Below are 17,113 nucleotides of genomic sequence, written 5' to 3' on the forward strand. Positions count from 1 at the left end.
CAGGTTTCAGATGCTACCATGTCCAACCCCAGAAGCTACGCCTTGGGAAGAGTACCAGAGTGGATGCATAGTCGCAACAAGAAATGGCAACTACAGGAACTGTGCCAGCTTCAACGGATTGAATACCAGGCCACCAACACTATATTGGATTTAACACAGGAACCACAGGGTGTGGAGGACGACATGTGTGGATGCAATGGATATGAGTCGGTTCTCATCAATTACATGTGGAGTTTATTTGCAAGGAAGACATTAGTGTCTGCGCGTAAAGAAATGCTGATGAACTGTCCCCAATCAGTGTAGAAGGATTATTAGAATTCTATCACGTCTGTTTAATTAAGATGGGGGAGCAATATGCACATTTTCAAACACATACAGGTTTTCTTCTGTGAAAACACAAACTAATCTCCCATGCCGGCGCCATTCCAGCATTGTCGGCACTTGCATTCCCTGGGCTCATGTGAGCCCTATGCCCAATCAGCACTGGCGTCACTGTCTCCACAGTTGGACAAATTGAACATCAAGAGGAAGTCAGAGAGCAGCCGCACTCCTGGCTTCCTGTTGATGTTCAATAAGTCTGAAAAAGGGGACAGTGAATCCGGCGCTGATTGGGCGCAGGGCTCCAGTGATGTAACAACCTAACATAAGCCCCGAAAATGCGAGTGATGACAACGCAGGAACAGCGCCGGAACGGTGAGTATGAGTGCTATTTTAGCCAGGCCAAACATGAGGAATGACAAGGGGTTGCTTTAGTAGTGGACAACCCCTTTAAGGAGATATAATTTTCGGTTAAAAATATCCAACATTTTGAATATGAAAAAGGCTTCCCCCCGGTGTGACTTCTCTGATTTTTATTAAGAGTTGATTTCCAACATATTCAACATTAAGAACATGATAAAGGCTTCTCCCCTGTGTGATTTCTTTGGTGACTAAGAAGAGATGATTTCTGTACAAAACATTTGCCACACTTTTGACAGGAAAAAGGCTTCTCCCCTGTGTGGGTTCTCTGGTGTCTATCAAGATGCTCTTTCTGGTTATAGCATTTCCCACATTCTGGACATGAAAAAGGCTTCTCCCCTCTGTGAGTTCTCTGGTGGCTATCAAGATGCCCTTTCCGGTTAAAGCATTTCCCACATTCTGAACATGAAAAAGGCTTCTCCCCTATGTGGCTTCTCTGATGTTTATTAAAATTTGATTTCTCAACAAAACATTTCCCACATTCTGAACATGAAAAAGGCTTATCCCCTATGTGGGTTCTCTGGTGGCTTTCAAGATGCGCTTTCCTGTTAAAGCATTTCCCACATTCTGAACATGAAAAAGGCTTCTCCCCTTTGTGGGTTCTCTGATGTTTATTAAGATTTGATTTCTCTACAAAACATTTCCCACATTCTAAACATGAAAAAGGCTTCTCCCCTGTGTGAATTCTTTGGTGACTAAGAAGAGATGATTTCTTCACAAAACATTTCCCACATTCTGAACAGGAAAAAGGCATCACCCCTGTGTGAGTTCTCTGGTGACTAACAAAATCTGATTTCTGGTTAAAACATTTCTCACATTCTGAACATGAAAAAGGCATCACCCCTGTGTGGGTTGTCTTGTGGATATCTAGACTCGCTTTCCGGTTAAAACATTTCCCACATTTTGAACATGAAAAAGGCTTCTCCCCTGTGTGAATTCTGAGGTGGCTAGTAAGATTTGCTTTCCGGTTAAAACTTTTCCCACATTCTGAACATGAAAAAGGCTTCTCTCCTGTGTGGGTTCTTTGGTGCTTAACAAAATCTGATTTCTGGTTAATACATTTCCCACATTCCGAACATGAAAAAAGCTTCTCCCCTGTGTGAATTCTTTGGTGCCTAACAAGATCTGATTTCCGGTTAAAACATTTCCCACATTCTGAACATGAAAATGGCTTCTCCTGTGTGTGAGTTCTCTCATGACAAACAAGATATGATTTATGGTTAAAACATTTCCCACACTTGGAACAAGAAAATCTAGTCTCTGCTGTGTGAATTTTTTGATGTTTAAGAAGAGACTTTTTGAGGGGAAAACTATTTCCAGGTTTTGAATGTGAAGATGGCTTTTTTGCTTTAGGAGCAGTTCGTTTTTTAATGCTTATTTTGTGACTCTTTTTTTCCTTAGTAGTCGGTAATGAATCAGAGGACAGGACCTGTTTCAAAGGATCAGATGACAGATCTTTGCTGTGAAGGGATGATGGTATATCTGGAGTAATGGTATTTACTTCAATTGTATACTGTGTAATCTCAAGATCATTTGATTTAAAAATTGAAGATGTCAGCTGTCCCTCTGATCTCCTGATACAGTCATCTGCTAAGAATAAAAAAAATATTATTTTTTAATATAATATCCTTGAATTTTACATTCCATTTCATACCAATGTTATGTAAGTGATAATAATACCAATAAAAACTTCAATTCATTTCACAAAAAACAAGTCTCCACTCAGGTCCATCATCTATCAGTGGAAAAACAGATGTTTTCATATTATTAGTGGCTCAAAGGCTCTTGAAAAACAACATGGCTTCCATAAACCAATCCAGCAATATCCACTCTCCCAAAGTCAAATCTCCCCTCAGCTTCTGAGCCTTGCAGTGCACCCAAACCACATTTAGCCTCCATGTATTTGGCATTACTATAGTGAGAAGAACCCACTTAATTTACGGTGTGTGTCTCCTGGAGCACAATCTGGGCACTATGTGTTGGGTAATAAATTAATATACGAGGGTCAGTCATTAAGTAATGCCTCTTATTTTTTTTCTCCTTAAATAAGGTAGTTATGTTAAATATTCGAATTTGGCACAGTTCCTCAAACCTTCTTCTCCAATCCACAGCAATTGCAACTTCCTGCACCAACAGGTGGCAGGACTGTATCTGCTTGCAAAATGGCTGACATCGATGTTCGTATTAGACAACGTTCTGTGATTGAATTCTTGCATGCAGAAGGTGAAACGCTCATTCAAATTCATGAGAGACTGAAAAATGTGTACGGTGATGCAACAGTGGATGTCAGTACTGTTAGACGATGGGTTTGTCGCTGTAACACAGCTGAAGGGCCATCACCGTTGACTGACAAAATGCGGAGTGGCAGGCCAGTAACTGCAGTGACTCCAAGCAACATTCAGCGAGTCGATGACATCATTCGTGGTGACCTTCCATCTGTTCGGGCTGCTAAAAGAAGCTCATCGTGGGATTCACTTTGAGTTTGAGGAGGCCGTGAAAAAGTCCGTGCGTCAATGGCTTAGGAAGCAAGACCATGCTTTTTACCATGCTGGAATACATGCCCTTGTTAAACAAAGACTGTGGAAATGGATGGAGTTTATATTGAAAAGTGACAAATTAATCGTTAATGTTGTGGTTTTCAACCTATCTAATTGCATTTGAATTTCTTGCCAATTAAAAGGAGAAAAAATAGGAGGCATTACTTATTGACTGACCCTCGTATTTGCAATTTTCACTCACCAAAATCCACTGCGTGCTAATTTCCAGGAAATTGGCTGTGGAGTCAAAATAGTCACTACTCCTATAGATTAATTCACTGAGGGTTATAATTTCCAAAATGGAGTCACTTTATGGGGATTTCTACAGCCCTGGTTTTCTGACATTGTGACATATAAGGGCTTCTGCAAATGGTGGGTCCCATCTCCTCTGGGATCTGCTCCTGTGACGTCTGTTTCTATCATCAGGCAATGACTTATTCATCCTGCAGGGGGCGCTGGTAATGGAGGCGGCGTAAGAACCAGAAGCTCTGGGCGGCACAGGCTCTGTCCAGCCACTATGATTTGGGTGCCTGGGACCTGTAGTACCATCCTGTCTGGCAGTATGGGTGTGTGTGCTGTCCAGCTGGAGTAATCTGCTCCCTGCTTCAGCCATTTGGAAAGCACCACACCCTACTAAAGCTGGAAGCATATTGCCGGAAGCTGCCAGATACAGCCTTGTCCTCCTCTGGTTCAGTCCTCTGTGCTCAGCTCCCGGCTTGTGTATTTGTTTCCTCTTGTGACCTCGGCCTGTTTACTGACTACTCTTGTGTCTTCTGATTTTGTATTTTCTCTGCCCTCCTGGTTCTGACCCGGCTACCTGACTATTCTTCTTTCCATCTCACTCCACAGAATAGCAGGTAACACCGAGGCGCAAGCCTAGGGGTCTCTGTGTAACTCCAGATCCATGTAGAGGGGTTAAATAAGTGATGAGCAAGACAATCCCTGGGATCTGGAAAACGGAGTAGATAGCTCCGGAGTAGATGGTAGCCATCTTTTCAGCTGCCATGTGACCATGAACAGTGCTCCCAATACATTGTGTCTGTAAACTATTCCAGCAAGATCTGCATTCAAATAGCTAAATGGCGCTCCTTCCCTTCTTAACCTGCCATGTGCCCAGACAGTAGTGTACAACCGTATATAGGGGATTGTCAGATTCAAGAGAAGTTTGAAAATAATTTGTAAGGTCCATTTGTTTCCTATTATCCTTTGTGAAGAATTCCAAAGTTATCACCACATAAAGTGACACACGATTTGAAAAATGGGCCCTGATTAGGAACACAAATCTGGCTGCAGGAAGGGGTTAAATCAGTATTTTGGGCACTAACTACTGTAGTAAAAAACTGTGACTATAGACAATAACACATCTACTGAAATGATCAAACTCAACAGTCTCCATCAGAAAAATGAGTAACTAGGGGAGAATGCTATGCTCTAGCGGCAAAATGGTGATCACACGATTGTGATATGACCGGACTACACGACCAATAAAGCAGCCACAGCCGGTGACTGGGAAGAATCTGTGACTTCTCTGCATTTAGTGGTTACTACTCACCTGGGTAGTCATATGTAGGAATCTCCTCTGTACACTGATCTTCACCCCTCACATATGTCTCTGTAGTATTAATATGGGTCAGATCTTCACCCTGAAACAAATATTGTAAAAGTCACAGACAGAAGGAGAAGTCCCATCTATGATCAGCTCTAATCCAGCCATCTCCACCGTTCTCATTACACAAGTATAAAACATATAATACTGGTGGATAAAACAAGACTGAACACAAGACCTTCACAGCCGTCTACACATCATAGGGGAGATCTCATGACACCTTCTCTCCATCTACCTGATGATCCTGAGGAACATTGGGATCTTCTTGTTTACAGTCCTGTGGAAGAAGAGGACGGGGACATCTCTCTGGTGTTGTCCTCTTACTGGATAGATCTGGAGGAAACACATACAGGGACTGAATTCATTCTTTACATACAGATAATTATAGGTTGTGTGTATTTAGTCCTGTCTATTACCTGGTGATGTGAGGGGCTGGGGAACCTCCATCATGATGTCCTTGTACAGATCTTTGTGTCCTTCTAAATACACCCACTCCTCCATGGAGAAATAGACGGAAACATCCTGACACCTTATAGGAACCTGACACATACAATGATACCGTCATTCCCCCGATCCCTTCATAGCGTTACTGTATAATGTCCCAGCATTCCCAGCAGTGTCACCTCTCCAGTCAGCAGCTCAATCATCTTGTAGGTGAGTTCTAGGATCTTCTGGTCATTAATGTCCTCATGTATCAGAGGGTGAGGTGGAGGCCCAGTGATTAGGCTCAGGGGTCTTCCCCATCCCTCAGACACCGGGTCCTGACAGCGCTCACTAGAGGTCTTCACTACTGTGTAATCCTGGTTATAGAGAGACACATTAATAAATCTCACTACAGACATTTCCAGAGTCCTCACCTCTCCAGTTCTGTCCATCTGTTATTTCCATAGATAAGAATGATGTAATGTGACGTCATCAGAATCTCTCACCTCTCCAGTAACCCGGAAGAGGATCTCTAGGGTGAGGTGTAATATCCTCTCCGCCATCTTGTCTCTGTCCATACCCATCCTTGATGGGTAAATCAGGAAAATTCTCTTATATAGAAGATCTTCATTGAGAGGATTCAATATTGTAGAGACCTGAATGAGAAGAAGATGAGCCGATGGAACATCATAAAAATCCTGTGTAATAATACAATTACTGGATATAATAAGGGAAACATATGAGGAGATTTATTATTTTACAGTATTTCATTTTTTCTTTACATCTAGTAATAAAACCTTTATATTTTAGGCCACAGACAACAAGCAGTTTCTTCCTCGGAGTCTGCAGCTGAACATGTTTCTCATAGACTCATCTTCCATAAAGCTAATTCTCGTCTCATTTACCGACACTGGAATCGGCATTAGCAATACTGCAGGAGATATTTATTACACGTGACATGGAAATAACTACTTCATAATAAGGAAAACATCTTCTACTACGGCTCTAAAACATAGTTAGCCACAGTCCGTCACTGACTACATCTCCACCGGCCGTCTATATGAATGTTTCCCGTCTTCCCCGGACTGTAATCTTCTATCACGTTAGATCTCATGTCTGATTCACACACAGAAGTTTGAGGCATTTATAAAGCTGTTTTGTTTGCACAAACACCGAGGGCAGAAATGATTTGATAACAAAGTCTCCATGTACAGTGTATTATGGGGTTTATTTCTAGCATTAGGCTTTCCTATATTACAAGAAAAACACCAGAAAAAAGTAGATATTATTGGCACCAACAATTCTTGTAAAAAGAAAAAAACATGCAAATACCAAAGAACATATTTTGTTATTTTTTAACACGTTAAACATTTGTTGTAAAAAAAATTAACTCTTTTGGGCACCAGAACATAGATGTTCACCGCAGGGATGGCACAGGTGCGGCTGTAATAAAAACCCTGGTAGTTTAACCACTTGCTGCTGTCAAAAGCAAACATGGCATCTAATAAGGTTTGACACAGATGGGCTAAATGCCCCTCCTCCCCCAAGTACTCGATTATATGGAGCTACTTAGTTACTACAATACTTAAATGCCTAATAATGGTGTCTGGGCCTGCAATGTATGAAAGTCTACTATGCCGGGCCAGAGACAGCTTCCAATAAGTTACCTTTTATCGCCCCCTATTCACATTAGACTAAAGTTGCATGAAAGCACTGATTTTTGGGAGGTTTGGTGGACTATATAATTTATTTGGGGCCTTCTGACCTATGATGTCAGGGCAGAGAAGGATTTGGCATCGTGAATTTCAGAGACTAATCCGTTTGCTCTTCCTGTAGAGGAGTCTGGAGCCGACTCTCTTATACCAACCATAGCTTGAACATTTGTGTGTATAGGGGAGTTAGGAGAGATAGCCATCTGCCAAATGACCATTCAGCCAACACTTAACTCATGTGTATGGGGTAATTAGTATTACACTGACAGGCAGTGATGATACACAGCACTACAGTAGTACAGTGCAGCACCAGAGCAATCAGAGGCTTGTATGTTGTATGATCGCACTAATCAGAATTGTTTAAAAAAGTTTAGTAAAAGGTTAAAAGTGAAAAAACAATATAAAAGATTTAGCAACAAAAAATATCCATCACTATACGGAAAACAGAGTCACTGCACAATGTTAGTTAACCGCTTCCCGACCACCCGTGCAGCACGGACGTTTAAAAACGGTGGGTGGTCCCGCAGCGCTCAGGACCCCCAGGGTCCTGCAAGCGCTGCAGGAGCGGTGCAGAGCGATAGCTCTGACAGGGAACATCATCGGGAGTTGATTGGATCAGGTCCCAGTGATGTTAACCCTTTGCTGTCTTCTATATGCCACAATCTATAGTGATCGAGACATATAGAAGACAGCAGGAGGAGAGGGGGTGGTATACTTACCTCTCCGAAGACCCCTGATACCTTCCAGGACCTTGGGTTGCTATGGCAGCTGGAGGTCACATGACCGCCTCCAGCTCTGCCATATATGGTGTCCTGCCTGGCTCAGCCTGCTTCTGAAGCCAGGCAGGAGACTCTGACTGTGAAACAGTCAGTGAAGATCTCATGTAATGTAATATATGTCTATTACATTACATGAGATCAGTGATCAGAAAAATAAAAATTATTGTCCCATACAGGGACTAAGTAAAAATGTAAAAAAAATAAAAAAAAATGTTTTCAAACTGTTAAAAAAAAACCAACAAAATAAATAAAATATTAAACCGATAAATCCGTATGTTTATGCAAAAATAAAAAAAGTATACATATTTGGTATCGCCGCGTCCGAAACAACCCGAGCTATAAACCTGTCACACTAATTAACTCCTTCTGTGCACACCGTAATAAAAATAAATAATAAACGGAGCAAAAAACTATGCTTTTTCCTCATATCGCCAAACAAAAAGTGGAAAAAAATGCGATCAAAAAGCAAAATGGAAATAAAAATGGTACCGCTGAAAACGTCATCTTGTTCCGCAAAAAAAAAGCCGCCATACACCTCCATCAGCCGAAAAATAAAAAAGTTATAGCGCTCAGAATAAAGCAATGCAAAAAAAATATTTTTTCTATAAAATTGTTTTATTGTGTAAAAGCGCTAAAACATAAAAAAAAAATATACAGTAAGTGTAGTATCGCTGTAAACGTACTGACCCGAAGAATAACGCTGCCTGATCACTTTTACCACATGCAGGACGGCATAAAAAAAACCCCTCAAAGAACAATTCCTGAATTATTGGCTTTTGTTAATTTTACCTCCCAAAAAACGGAATAGAAAGCGATCAAAAGATGTCACGTACCCAATAAAAATGTCAACTCGTCCCGCAAAAAACAAGCCGTGACATGACTCTGTCGGCCGAAATATGGAAAAATTATAGCTCTCAAAATATGGCGATGCAAAAACTAGATTTTGCAAAAAAAAAGTGTCTCTTAGTGTGTGACAGCTGTCAGTCATAAAAACCCGATATAAATCTGGTATCTCTGTAATCGCACCGACCCGAAGAATAAAGTAATCTAATCAGTTATATTACACGAGGAACGGCGTAAAAAATAAATAAAACCAATTCTTCACCTGCTACTGATTTGTTTATTATGTCTCCCAAAGATCGCAGTAATGCTCTGCTCACATTTATCCTGTGCTCTGCGCTGAGCACTTACGCCAGAGTTTCCGTGTAAATCTCTGAAATAAGTGATTCAGACGGAACCCATGACGGAAGATTCCCTGTAATGAGGCAGATATAGGTCACTGTGAATGCCGTCTGGCCTGTGATCCCACGGTGTCATTTGTTTTAGGCGTGCATAAAAGTGTGGTTGGCCACAGTTTTGTGCACTTCTGAAAAAAAGGACACCGCTAAACAGAGGCCAGACGGAGTCCAGAGTAACTCTGCTGCCTCATTACAGTGAATGGATCCCGCAGGGGTTTCATCTGAATTAGATCACTTGGAAATTTAGATGGAAACCCCGAAGTAAGTGCTCAGCCTAGAGCGCCGGATAAATGTTAGGTAAAATGTTCCCAATAAAAGCTTCAACTCAGTCCTCAAAAAAAGCTAGTCCCCACTCAGGTCCGTCATCTGTTAAAAATATAAGGGACTTCCAAGTTACTGGTAGCAGAAAGGCTCTGGAAAAGCGAAATGGCGCTTGCCCCCCAAAAGAAATTCATAAAATTTTGTGCTCCCAAATCCAAATGCCTATTCTACAATAATTTGTTCTCCAATTGTCAAATAGCGCTCCGTCCCCCCCAGATCTCGCCGTATGGCTGAGCGGTACGATACAGCCACATATGGGGTATTGCCACTTTTAGAAGAAATTGTGTGACACATTTCGGCACCATTTTTACCCATTGCCCTGTGTGAAAATGTAAAATCTGAGGGTAAAACATTTTTTTGCGGTAAAAATATAATTATGCTTTTTTCACTGCCCAATGGTATAAATTTAAAAATTAAAAAATACTCACTACTTCCCTAGATGAATTCCTTGAGAGGTGTAGTTTACAAAATGGGGTCACTTGTGGGGGTTTCTGCTGTTTCGGCATGTCAGCGACTCTTCAAATGTGACATGGTGTCTGCAACCTATCCCAGCCAACATAGCTCTCCTTTCTCTTCCGAACCCTGCCGTACACCAAAGCAGTGGTTTTCCCCCACATATGGGGTATCGGCGTACTCAGGAGAAATTGCACAACAAATTTCATGGTGCAATTTCTCCTGTTACCCTTATGATAATGCAAAATTAGGGAATGAAAAACATTTTTTGTGGGAAAAATGTGAAAATTGTATTTTTATGGCTCAATATTATAAACTTCTGTGAAGCACCTGGGGGTGCAAGGTGCTCACCACACATCTAGATAAGTTCCCTAAGGGGTCTAGTTTCCAAAATGGTGTCACTTGTGGGGGGTTTCCACTGTTTAGGCACATTAGGGGCCCCCCAAATGCAACATGGCGTCCGCTAATTATTCAAACAAATTTTACATTCAAAAAGTCAAATGGCGCTCCTTCCCTTCCAAACCCTGCCGTGCGCCCAAACAGTGGTGTGCCTCCACATATGGGGTATCAGCGCGCTCAAAAGAAATTGCACAAAAATTTTGGGGTCCATTTTTTCCTGCTACCCCTGTGAAAATAAAAAAAAATGGGTCTAAAGTAACATTTTTGTGAAAAAAGTTAAATGTTAATTTTTTTCTTCCACATTCCAAAAATTCCTGTGAAGCACCTGAAGGGTTAATAAAGTTCTTGAATGTGGTTTTGAGCACCTTGAGGGGTGCAGTTTTTAGAATGGTGTCACTTGGGTATTTTCTGTCATAAAGACCCCTCAAAGTGACTTCAAATATGATGTGGTCCCTAAAAAAATGTTTTTGTAAATTTTGTTGGAAAAATGAGAAATCGCTGGTCAACTTTTAACCCTTATAGCTCCCTAACAAAAAAAAATTGGGGTTCCAAAATTGTGCTGATGTAAAGTAAACATGTGGGAAATGTTATTTATTAACTATTTTGTGTGACATATCTCTCTGATTTAAGGGCATGAAAATTCAAAGTTTGAAAATTGCAAAATTTTCTAAATTTTCGCCAAATTTCCGATTTTTTCACAAATAAACGCAAGTGATATCGAAGACATTTTACCACTATCCTGATGTCACGAAAAAACAATCTCAGAATCAGGGGAATCCGTTGAAGCGTTCCAGAGTAATTACATCATAAAGTGACAGTGGTCAGAATTGAAAAAATTGGCCCGGTCACGAAGGCAAAAACAGGCTCTGGTCCGAAGTGGTTAAGTCTCGTCCATAACAACTTTAATATACTCTATTATCCTATACACAGTGGCGTAGATAGAAATCACAGGTCAAACAGCAATAGATGTTATTGGGCTCCCCGACCTCTAAGGGAGAAAAAAAAAAAAAAAAATATATATATATATATATATATATATATATATATATATATACACAGTAAAGACCAAAAGTTTGGACACACCTTCTCATTTAAAGATTTTTCTGTATTTTCATGACTATGAAAATTGTACATTCACAATGAAGGCATCAAAACTATGAATTAACACATGTGGAATTATATACTTAACAAAAACGTGTGAAACAACTGAAAATATGTCTTATATTCTAGGTTCTTCAAAGTAGCCACCTTTTGCTTTGATGACTGCTTTGCACACTCTTGGCATTCTCTTGATGAGCTTCAAGAGGTAGTCACCGGAAATGGTTTTCACTTCACAGGTGTGCCCTGTCAGGTTTAATAAGTGGGATTTCTTGCCTTATAAATTGGGTTGGGACCATCAGTTATGTTGTGCAGAAGTCTGGTGGATACACAGCTGATAGTCCCACTGAATACACTGTTAGAATTTGTATTACAGCAAAAAAAAAGCAGCTAAGTAAGGAAAAACGAGTGGCCATCATTACTTTAAGAAATGAGGGTCAGTCAGTGCGAAAAATTGGGAAAACTTTGAAAGTGTCCCCAAGTGCAGCAGCAAAAACCATCAAGCGCTACAAAACTGGCTCACATGAGGACCACCCCAGGAAAGGAAGACCAAGAGTCACCTCTGCTTCTGAGGATAAGTTTATCCAAGGTCACCAGCCTCAGAAATCGCAGGTTAACAGCAGCTCAGATTAGAGACCAGGTCAATGCCACACAGAGTTCTAGCAGCAGACACATCTCTACAACAACTGTTAAGAGGAGACTTTGTGCAGCTGGCCTTCATGGTAAAATAGCTGCTAGGAAACCACTGCTAAGGACAGGCAACAAGCAGAAGAGAATTGTTTGGGCTAAAGAATACAAGGAATGGACATTAGACCAGTGGAAATCTGTGCTTTGGTCTGATGAGTCCAAATTTGAGATCTTTGGTTCCAACCACCGTGTCTTTGTGCGACGCAGAAAAGGTGAACGGATAGACTCAACATGCCTGGTTCCCACCGTGAAGCATGGAGAAGGAGGTGTGATGGTGTGGGGGTGCTTTGCTGGTGACACTGTTGGAGATTTATTCAAAATTGAAGGCATACTGAACCAGCATGCAAGTATATAATTCCACATGTGTTAATTCATAGTTTTGATGCCTTCAGTGTGAATGTACAATTTTCATAGTCATGAAAATAGAGAAAAATCTTTAAATGAGAAGGTGTGTCCAAACTTTTGGTCTGTACTGTATATAGTTGAATATTTATATATATATATATATATCTGAAGCATGGAGGAGGAGGTGTGATGGTGTGGGGGTGCTTTGCTGGTGACACTGTTGGGGATTTATTCAAAATTGAAGGCATACTGAACCAGCATGGCTACCACAGCATCTTGCAGCGGCATGCTATTCCATCCGGTTTGCGTTTAGTTGGACCATCATTTATTTTTCAACAGGACAATGACCCCAAACACACCTCCAGGCTGAGTAAGGGGGACTATTTGAACAAGAAGGAGAGTGATGGGGTGCTACGCCAGATGACCTGGCCTCCACAGTCACCAGACCTGAAGCCAATCGAGATGGTTAGGGGTGAGCTGGACCGCAGAGTGAAGGCAAGAGGGCCAACAAGTTCTAAGCATCTCTGGGAACTCCTTCAAGAAAAATCTTTAAATGAAAAGGTGTGTCCAAACTTTTGGTCTGTACTGTATATATATTGTAAGGTAGCGCTATTCATCATGCTGGGGGCACTCACTTCACCAGGTCAATTAAAGCACACATGCAACATTTTCCGGTAATATGAAGTTCAGCAGTTTATTACACATCATAAACCGCTTAGAACACAGTCCATCTTAGTAGCTCGCAGGAATGTTACACATGTATCCTAGAGCCTTTCCAGTGGCAGCTATGCCTGCTTGACTTCAAATACAGACTTCAGCAAGGTACAGCAACAATATTCATTTATAGCGCCGATTTACCTTTGCCGGGTCTCAGCTGCTTCTATCAGCTCTGTTCTGCCACAGCTGTGACTTTAAGGCTCCCCAGACGTAGTCTCCAGGTGGCGTGCCTTCCAAGGCTACCGGTATCCCCCCCACACACACAGGGATCCAGCCTCCGCCTTGCAGGCCTCTTGCCTACCAAGCCGATTGCCTTCCAAGGCTACTGGTATCCGGGACACAGGGATACAGCCTCTGCCTTCCAGGCATCACTCCAGGCCTACCAAGCCTCTTGCCTTCCAAGGCTACTGGTATCCGGGACACAGCCTCTGCCTTCCAGGCATCACCAGGCCTCTCACTCTCTACTGTTTCAAAACCACCAGGATTTATATATCCTTTTGTGCACACAGGACCTGTGATGATGTCACACTCACGTGATCAGTCACCTGAGGGGGAGGTAAATGGTCAGCCAGAACACACCCCCTGGACATTTTAGCAATGCAGCAAGAAGCTGCATTACAATATATATATTATATATATACGGTATATACATTATATATATATATATATATATATATATATATATATATATATATATTATATTTAGTCGAGTCATATTCCCCGACTCTACAGACCACATGCTGCTGTTGTACTTGGCAGGTCCGGACCAGTTGGAGTGGAGTCGAATGCAGGAGACCAAAGTCTAAAAATAAACTTTTCTTTAACAAGAACCTGATGAGAGTTATATACATCAGATAGCAGGCACAACACTTTATGAATGCTTCTCCTGCATTATGCAGAGTCAGGAACTTTCCAGTTACATGTGGTGGTACATAACTTGTTTGTACAAGCTATGACAGCCAGCAAGAAAAAAATGTGGGAAGGCACTTCATACCCTGTGGGGACCTTACCGGTCGAGATGTGTCACTATGGCCCCTCAGAGCAACTCCTAGTTGATTTGTGAGGACCTCATTGGTTGAGGTGCATTGGTACGACTCGTTACTTGTGCTCTCAAAGTCCATTCGATGAGGGCCACACACACCTTGCAGTGGCACAGCTTCTTCAGCTTTCAGTAGGAGAACTTGCGTCCCACTTTAGAGACACTGTGGCTTCTTCTCTAGTAGATTATTGATTAAATCCTGGCCTAAGATAAGGAATCCTTCCTTAACTTAATCCCCTTTAATTAGACCTTCCATACCGTTCAAGTAGGCCTCCTGGCCTGAGATAAGGACCTCGCCCTGCTCTTTGTCTCGGCTATGCTCCCTGCCTGGAATTTGGATTCACATTGCCATTAAATCTTTGCTTTCCTTCAGATCGGATCAGATCTGATATCTCCCTCCTGACACACAGCACCATATAAATTTAAGTTTGCAACCAGATAGACCAAAGGTCTGCATTTCTCACTTACTTATCTCTATCTGACTCATCACCAAGAAAATTGTTCTCCTGTGTGCCCATGTAGCTCAGAATGAGGGCTCCCACACAGTATGATGGCCCCCACAGGACCTCGCACAGTATTATGGCAACAACAGCCTGCTACACAAAATGAGGACCCCCACCCTGTATGGAGGCCCTTACAGTCCACCACAGACCCACACTCAGTATAATAGCCCCACCAGCCGCCCACTCAGTATGAGAGCCCCCACAGTCCTTCACGTAATATGATGCCCCCACTATTCCTGATATTTAAAAAAAACAACACAGTACTGTTTACAGTGTGAGTACTGAGGCCCTACAGGTGTGACGTCATTGTGCCTGCAGTGCACGGAGTCTCAGACTCACAGGCAAAGGCTGATTGGTGTGTCAGCGAGTTTTCGACTCCCTGATTTACTATTTTTTTCAATTGCATCACTATCGTGGGAATGTGGAGATCGTTGAAATTGTGATGATGGGAAAAGAGATGGTGTCTGGTGCTGAGCCGCACGAGCCTTCTCAATTTATGGGCACCATAGCGGCAAAAATAAAAAGAGAAAAAAAAACCGCCTCCTCCACTCCTTAGGCTATGTTCACCCGTAGCATTTTTACTGCATTTTGCACTTTCTCATTGCTTTCAATTTTGAAAAAATGCAGCACAAACGCTGGAAAAATGCTAAAAGAATTGACATGTTGCTTGTTTCAAAAATGCAGCAGTCTTCCATGTCAGGAAAAAAAAGGAATAGTATGCATGAGATTTCTGAAATTTTTCCCATTTGTATGGAGTGTGTCTCCTAGACTGGTAAAGTCCATTGTGAGGCAGTGAGGAGGATCATATGCAAGAGATGGTATGTATCCCCCAGCATTCTCATAGAAGGTTATTGAACCCGCTAGAGTGCATTGCAATCACAGACATAGCTATGGTTGTAGTGCAAAATAAAAGTAAGTTTGGACTAGGTCAAGCTTAAGAAGTTGGGTTAAGAAAACCCGACATGGGCTTTTATTTTTGGAGTGATCTACAGGATGGAAGTGGGGTGGATCACTCCCTCCAGCCCGAGTCTTACAAGTGGCTCATGTCAACAGTTTTCATTTAAAAACCTGCAGCAAAGGTTTGGGAATGTCAGTGGTTTGTTTGCTAGCTCCAGTGCAGGAGACTCTGTGCACTGCAAGCCTGTGTGAAGGTATAACACAGGCCTGTGAAGGCAATGTTACTGGCGCACCTCAGAGGAAAACAGCGCTGCAGTCGCCCACGTCAACCAGTTTACACGGGGGTTTGGACCACCCAGCTGCAATCCGGAGGACATCATTTGCATTTAAATTGTGAGTTTTTGCAAATAAAGACATTTAAGCTGAACTTTCCTTGGGTCACTGCCTCATTACCGCACATTGTGAACACTGCCGCACTACAATATTTACTGCTGCAACAACCTAAAACAAAAGTCCTTTTCAGGCTACATATTTTCTTTTCCCTATTAAGAACTGCCAAAAATAAGAAGGAGAAGGATCTCTGATATACCCTGTATTAGACATAAAAAGGTCCTCATACACATTCTGTTAAAATTGTTAGATAGTGCAAGGGCAGCCAAAAATTAGAAGGAGGGATTTCAATATGGCTTAGAAGAGACGTAGAGGAGGGCCTCAGAAAACATTTGTATTCCAGTTGAAAGGAGTGGGACTCCTAGATTGGTAAAGCATATTCACTAAGTGCAAGGGCTGAAAAACATTTCCCCCTGGGGATTATACACATAGATATGTGTGCGTGTAAGAGATTTTTAGAGGTAGGCCTCTCAAAATGATGACGAAGGGCATCATACACACCCTGTAAAAAAAATAAGAGCGAGGGTCTCACGATCACCCTGTTGATATGGTGGATAAGGAGGAGGACACGGAAAATAATAAACCATGAACCGTATACACTTGTTTGAGTGGAAAAGGGGTGTATGGGAATGCACCAGAAAAAAAGGAACATTTTAATTGGATTTATGTTCTGCTAGTGTCATCCGGTGGGGTTGAAAAGCCTGTGCCAATCTAGATCTTGTTCATTTTGATATGAGTCAACCTGTCAGCCTTTTCATTTGACAGAAGGATGCACCTATCAGTTATTATGCCCCAGCGGCACTAAAAACCCACTCTGACAAAACCCTAGTGTCAGGACAGGCCATCACCTCCAAGGCGTAGAGAAACAGTTGATGCCACATGTCCAGTTCGGATATCCTATAGTTGTATGGCACAGAGGAATCATGGGGGATGCTGTTCCAAAACGTTTCCCTCCTTGTTAGAGTATCCCATGCATTAGGGCACTGGGAGGGTCTAATGATACTGTCCCAGACCTTTGATAGTCTCCCCCTGCCTCTGTGTGACCTGGTTTGAGTCTCCTTCATCTCTGCTCCTCGGTTGTCCAAGGATCTATGACCTCTGCTGCCAGTGTTGTCAGATGGTAATTTTTGTACTAATTGTTCAACTAGGGACTTCTGGTATTGCACCATTTTACTAGCCCTCTCCATTGCAGGAAGGAGAGATTGAAAGTTCTGCTTGTAGAATAGGTCAA

General features: G+C 42.0%; 1 protein-coding gene across 1 annotated transcript; it reads right to left on the minus strand.

The window, feature by feature from the left end:
- Positions 1-217: 217 nt before the first annotated feature.
- Positions 218-7,789, minus strand: LOC141176039 (uncharacterized). The gene is made up of 7 exons (XM_073660013.1): positions 7,736-7,789; positions 5,811-5,960; positions 5,505-5,681; positions 5,298-5,421; positions 5,117-5,214; positions 4,828-4,918; positions 218-2,328 (listed from the first exon to the last, which is right to left on the minus strand). The coding sequence occupies exons 2-7, from the start codon at positions 5,886-5,888 to the stop codon at positions 884-886; spliced, it is 2,013 nt and encodes a 670-aa protein (XP_073516114.1). The 5' UTR covers positions 5,889-5,960; positions 7,736-7,789; the 3' UTR covers positions 218-883.
- Positions 7,790-17,113: the final 9,324 nt, after the last annotated feature.

Source organism: Phyllobates terribilis, unplaced genomic scaffold, assembly GCF_046119375.1.
Source record: "Phyllobates terribilis strain yellow unplaced genomic scaffold, ASM4611937v1 Scaffold_17__1_contigs__length_24005725, whole genome shotgun sequence".
In the NCBI taxonomy this organism is placed as follows: domain Eukaryota; kingdom Metazoa; phylum Chordata; class Amphibia; order Anura; family Dendrobatidae; genus Phyllobates; species Phyllobates terribilis.

What these genes read in the sequence shown, in the direction of transcription:
- LOC141176039 (XM_073660013.1), bottom strand. Translation starts at nt 5,888, where the DNA reads ATGGGTATGGACAGAGACAAGATGGCGGAGAGGATATTACACCTCACC. An exon ending in TCTTCCGGGTTACTGGAGAG is followed by an intron (nt 5,682 to 5,810) that starts GTGAGAGATTCT and finishes CTCTATAACCAG; the next exon opens with GATTACACAGTAGTGAAGAC. An exon ending in TTGAGCTGCTGACTGGAGAG is followed by an intron (nt 5,422 to 5,504) that starts GTGACACTGCTG and finishes TGTATGTGTCAG; the next exon opens with GTTCCTATAAGGTGTCAGGA.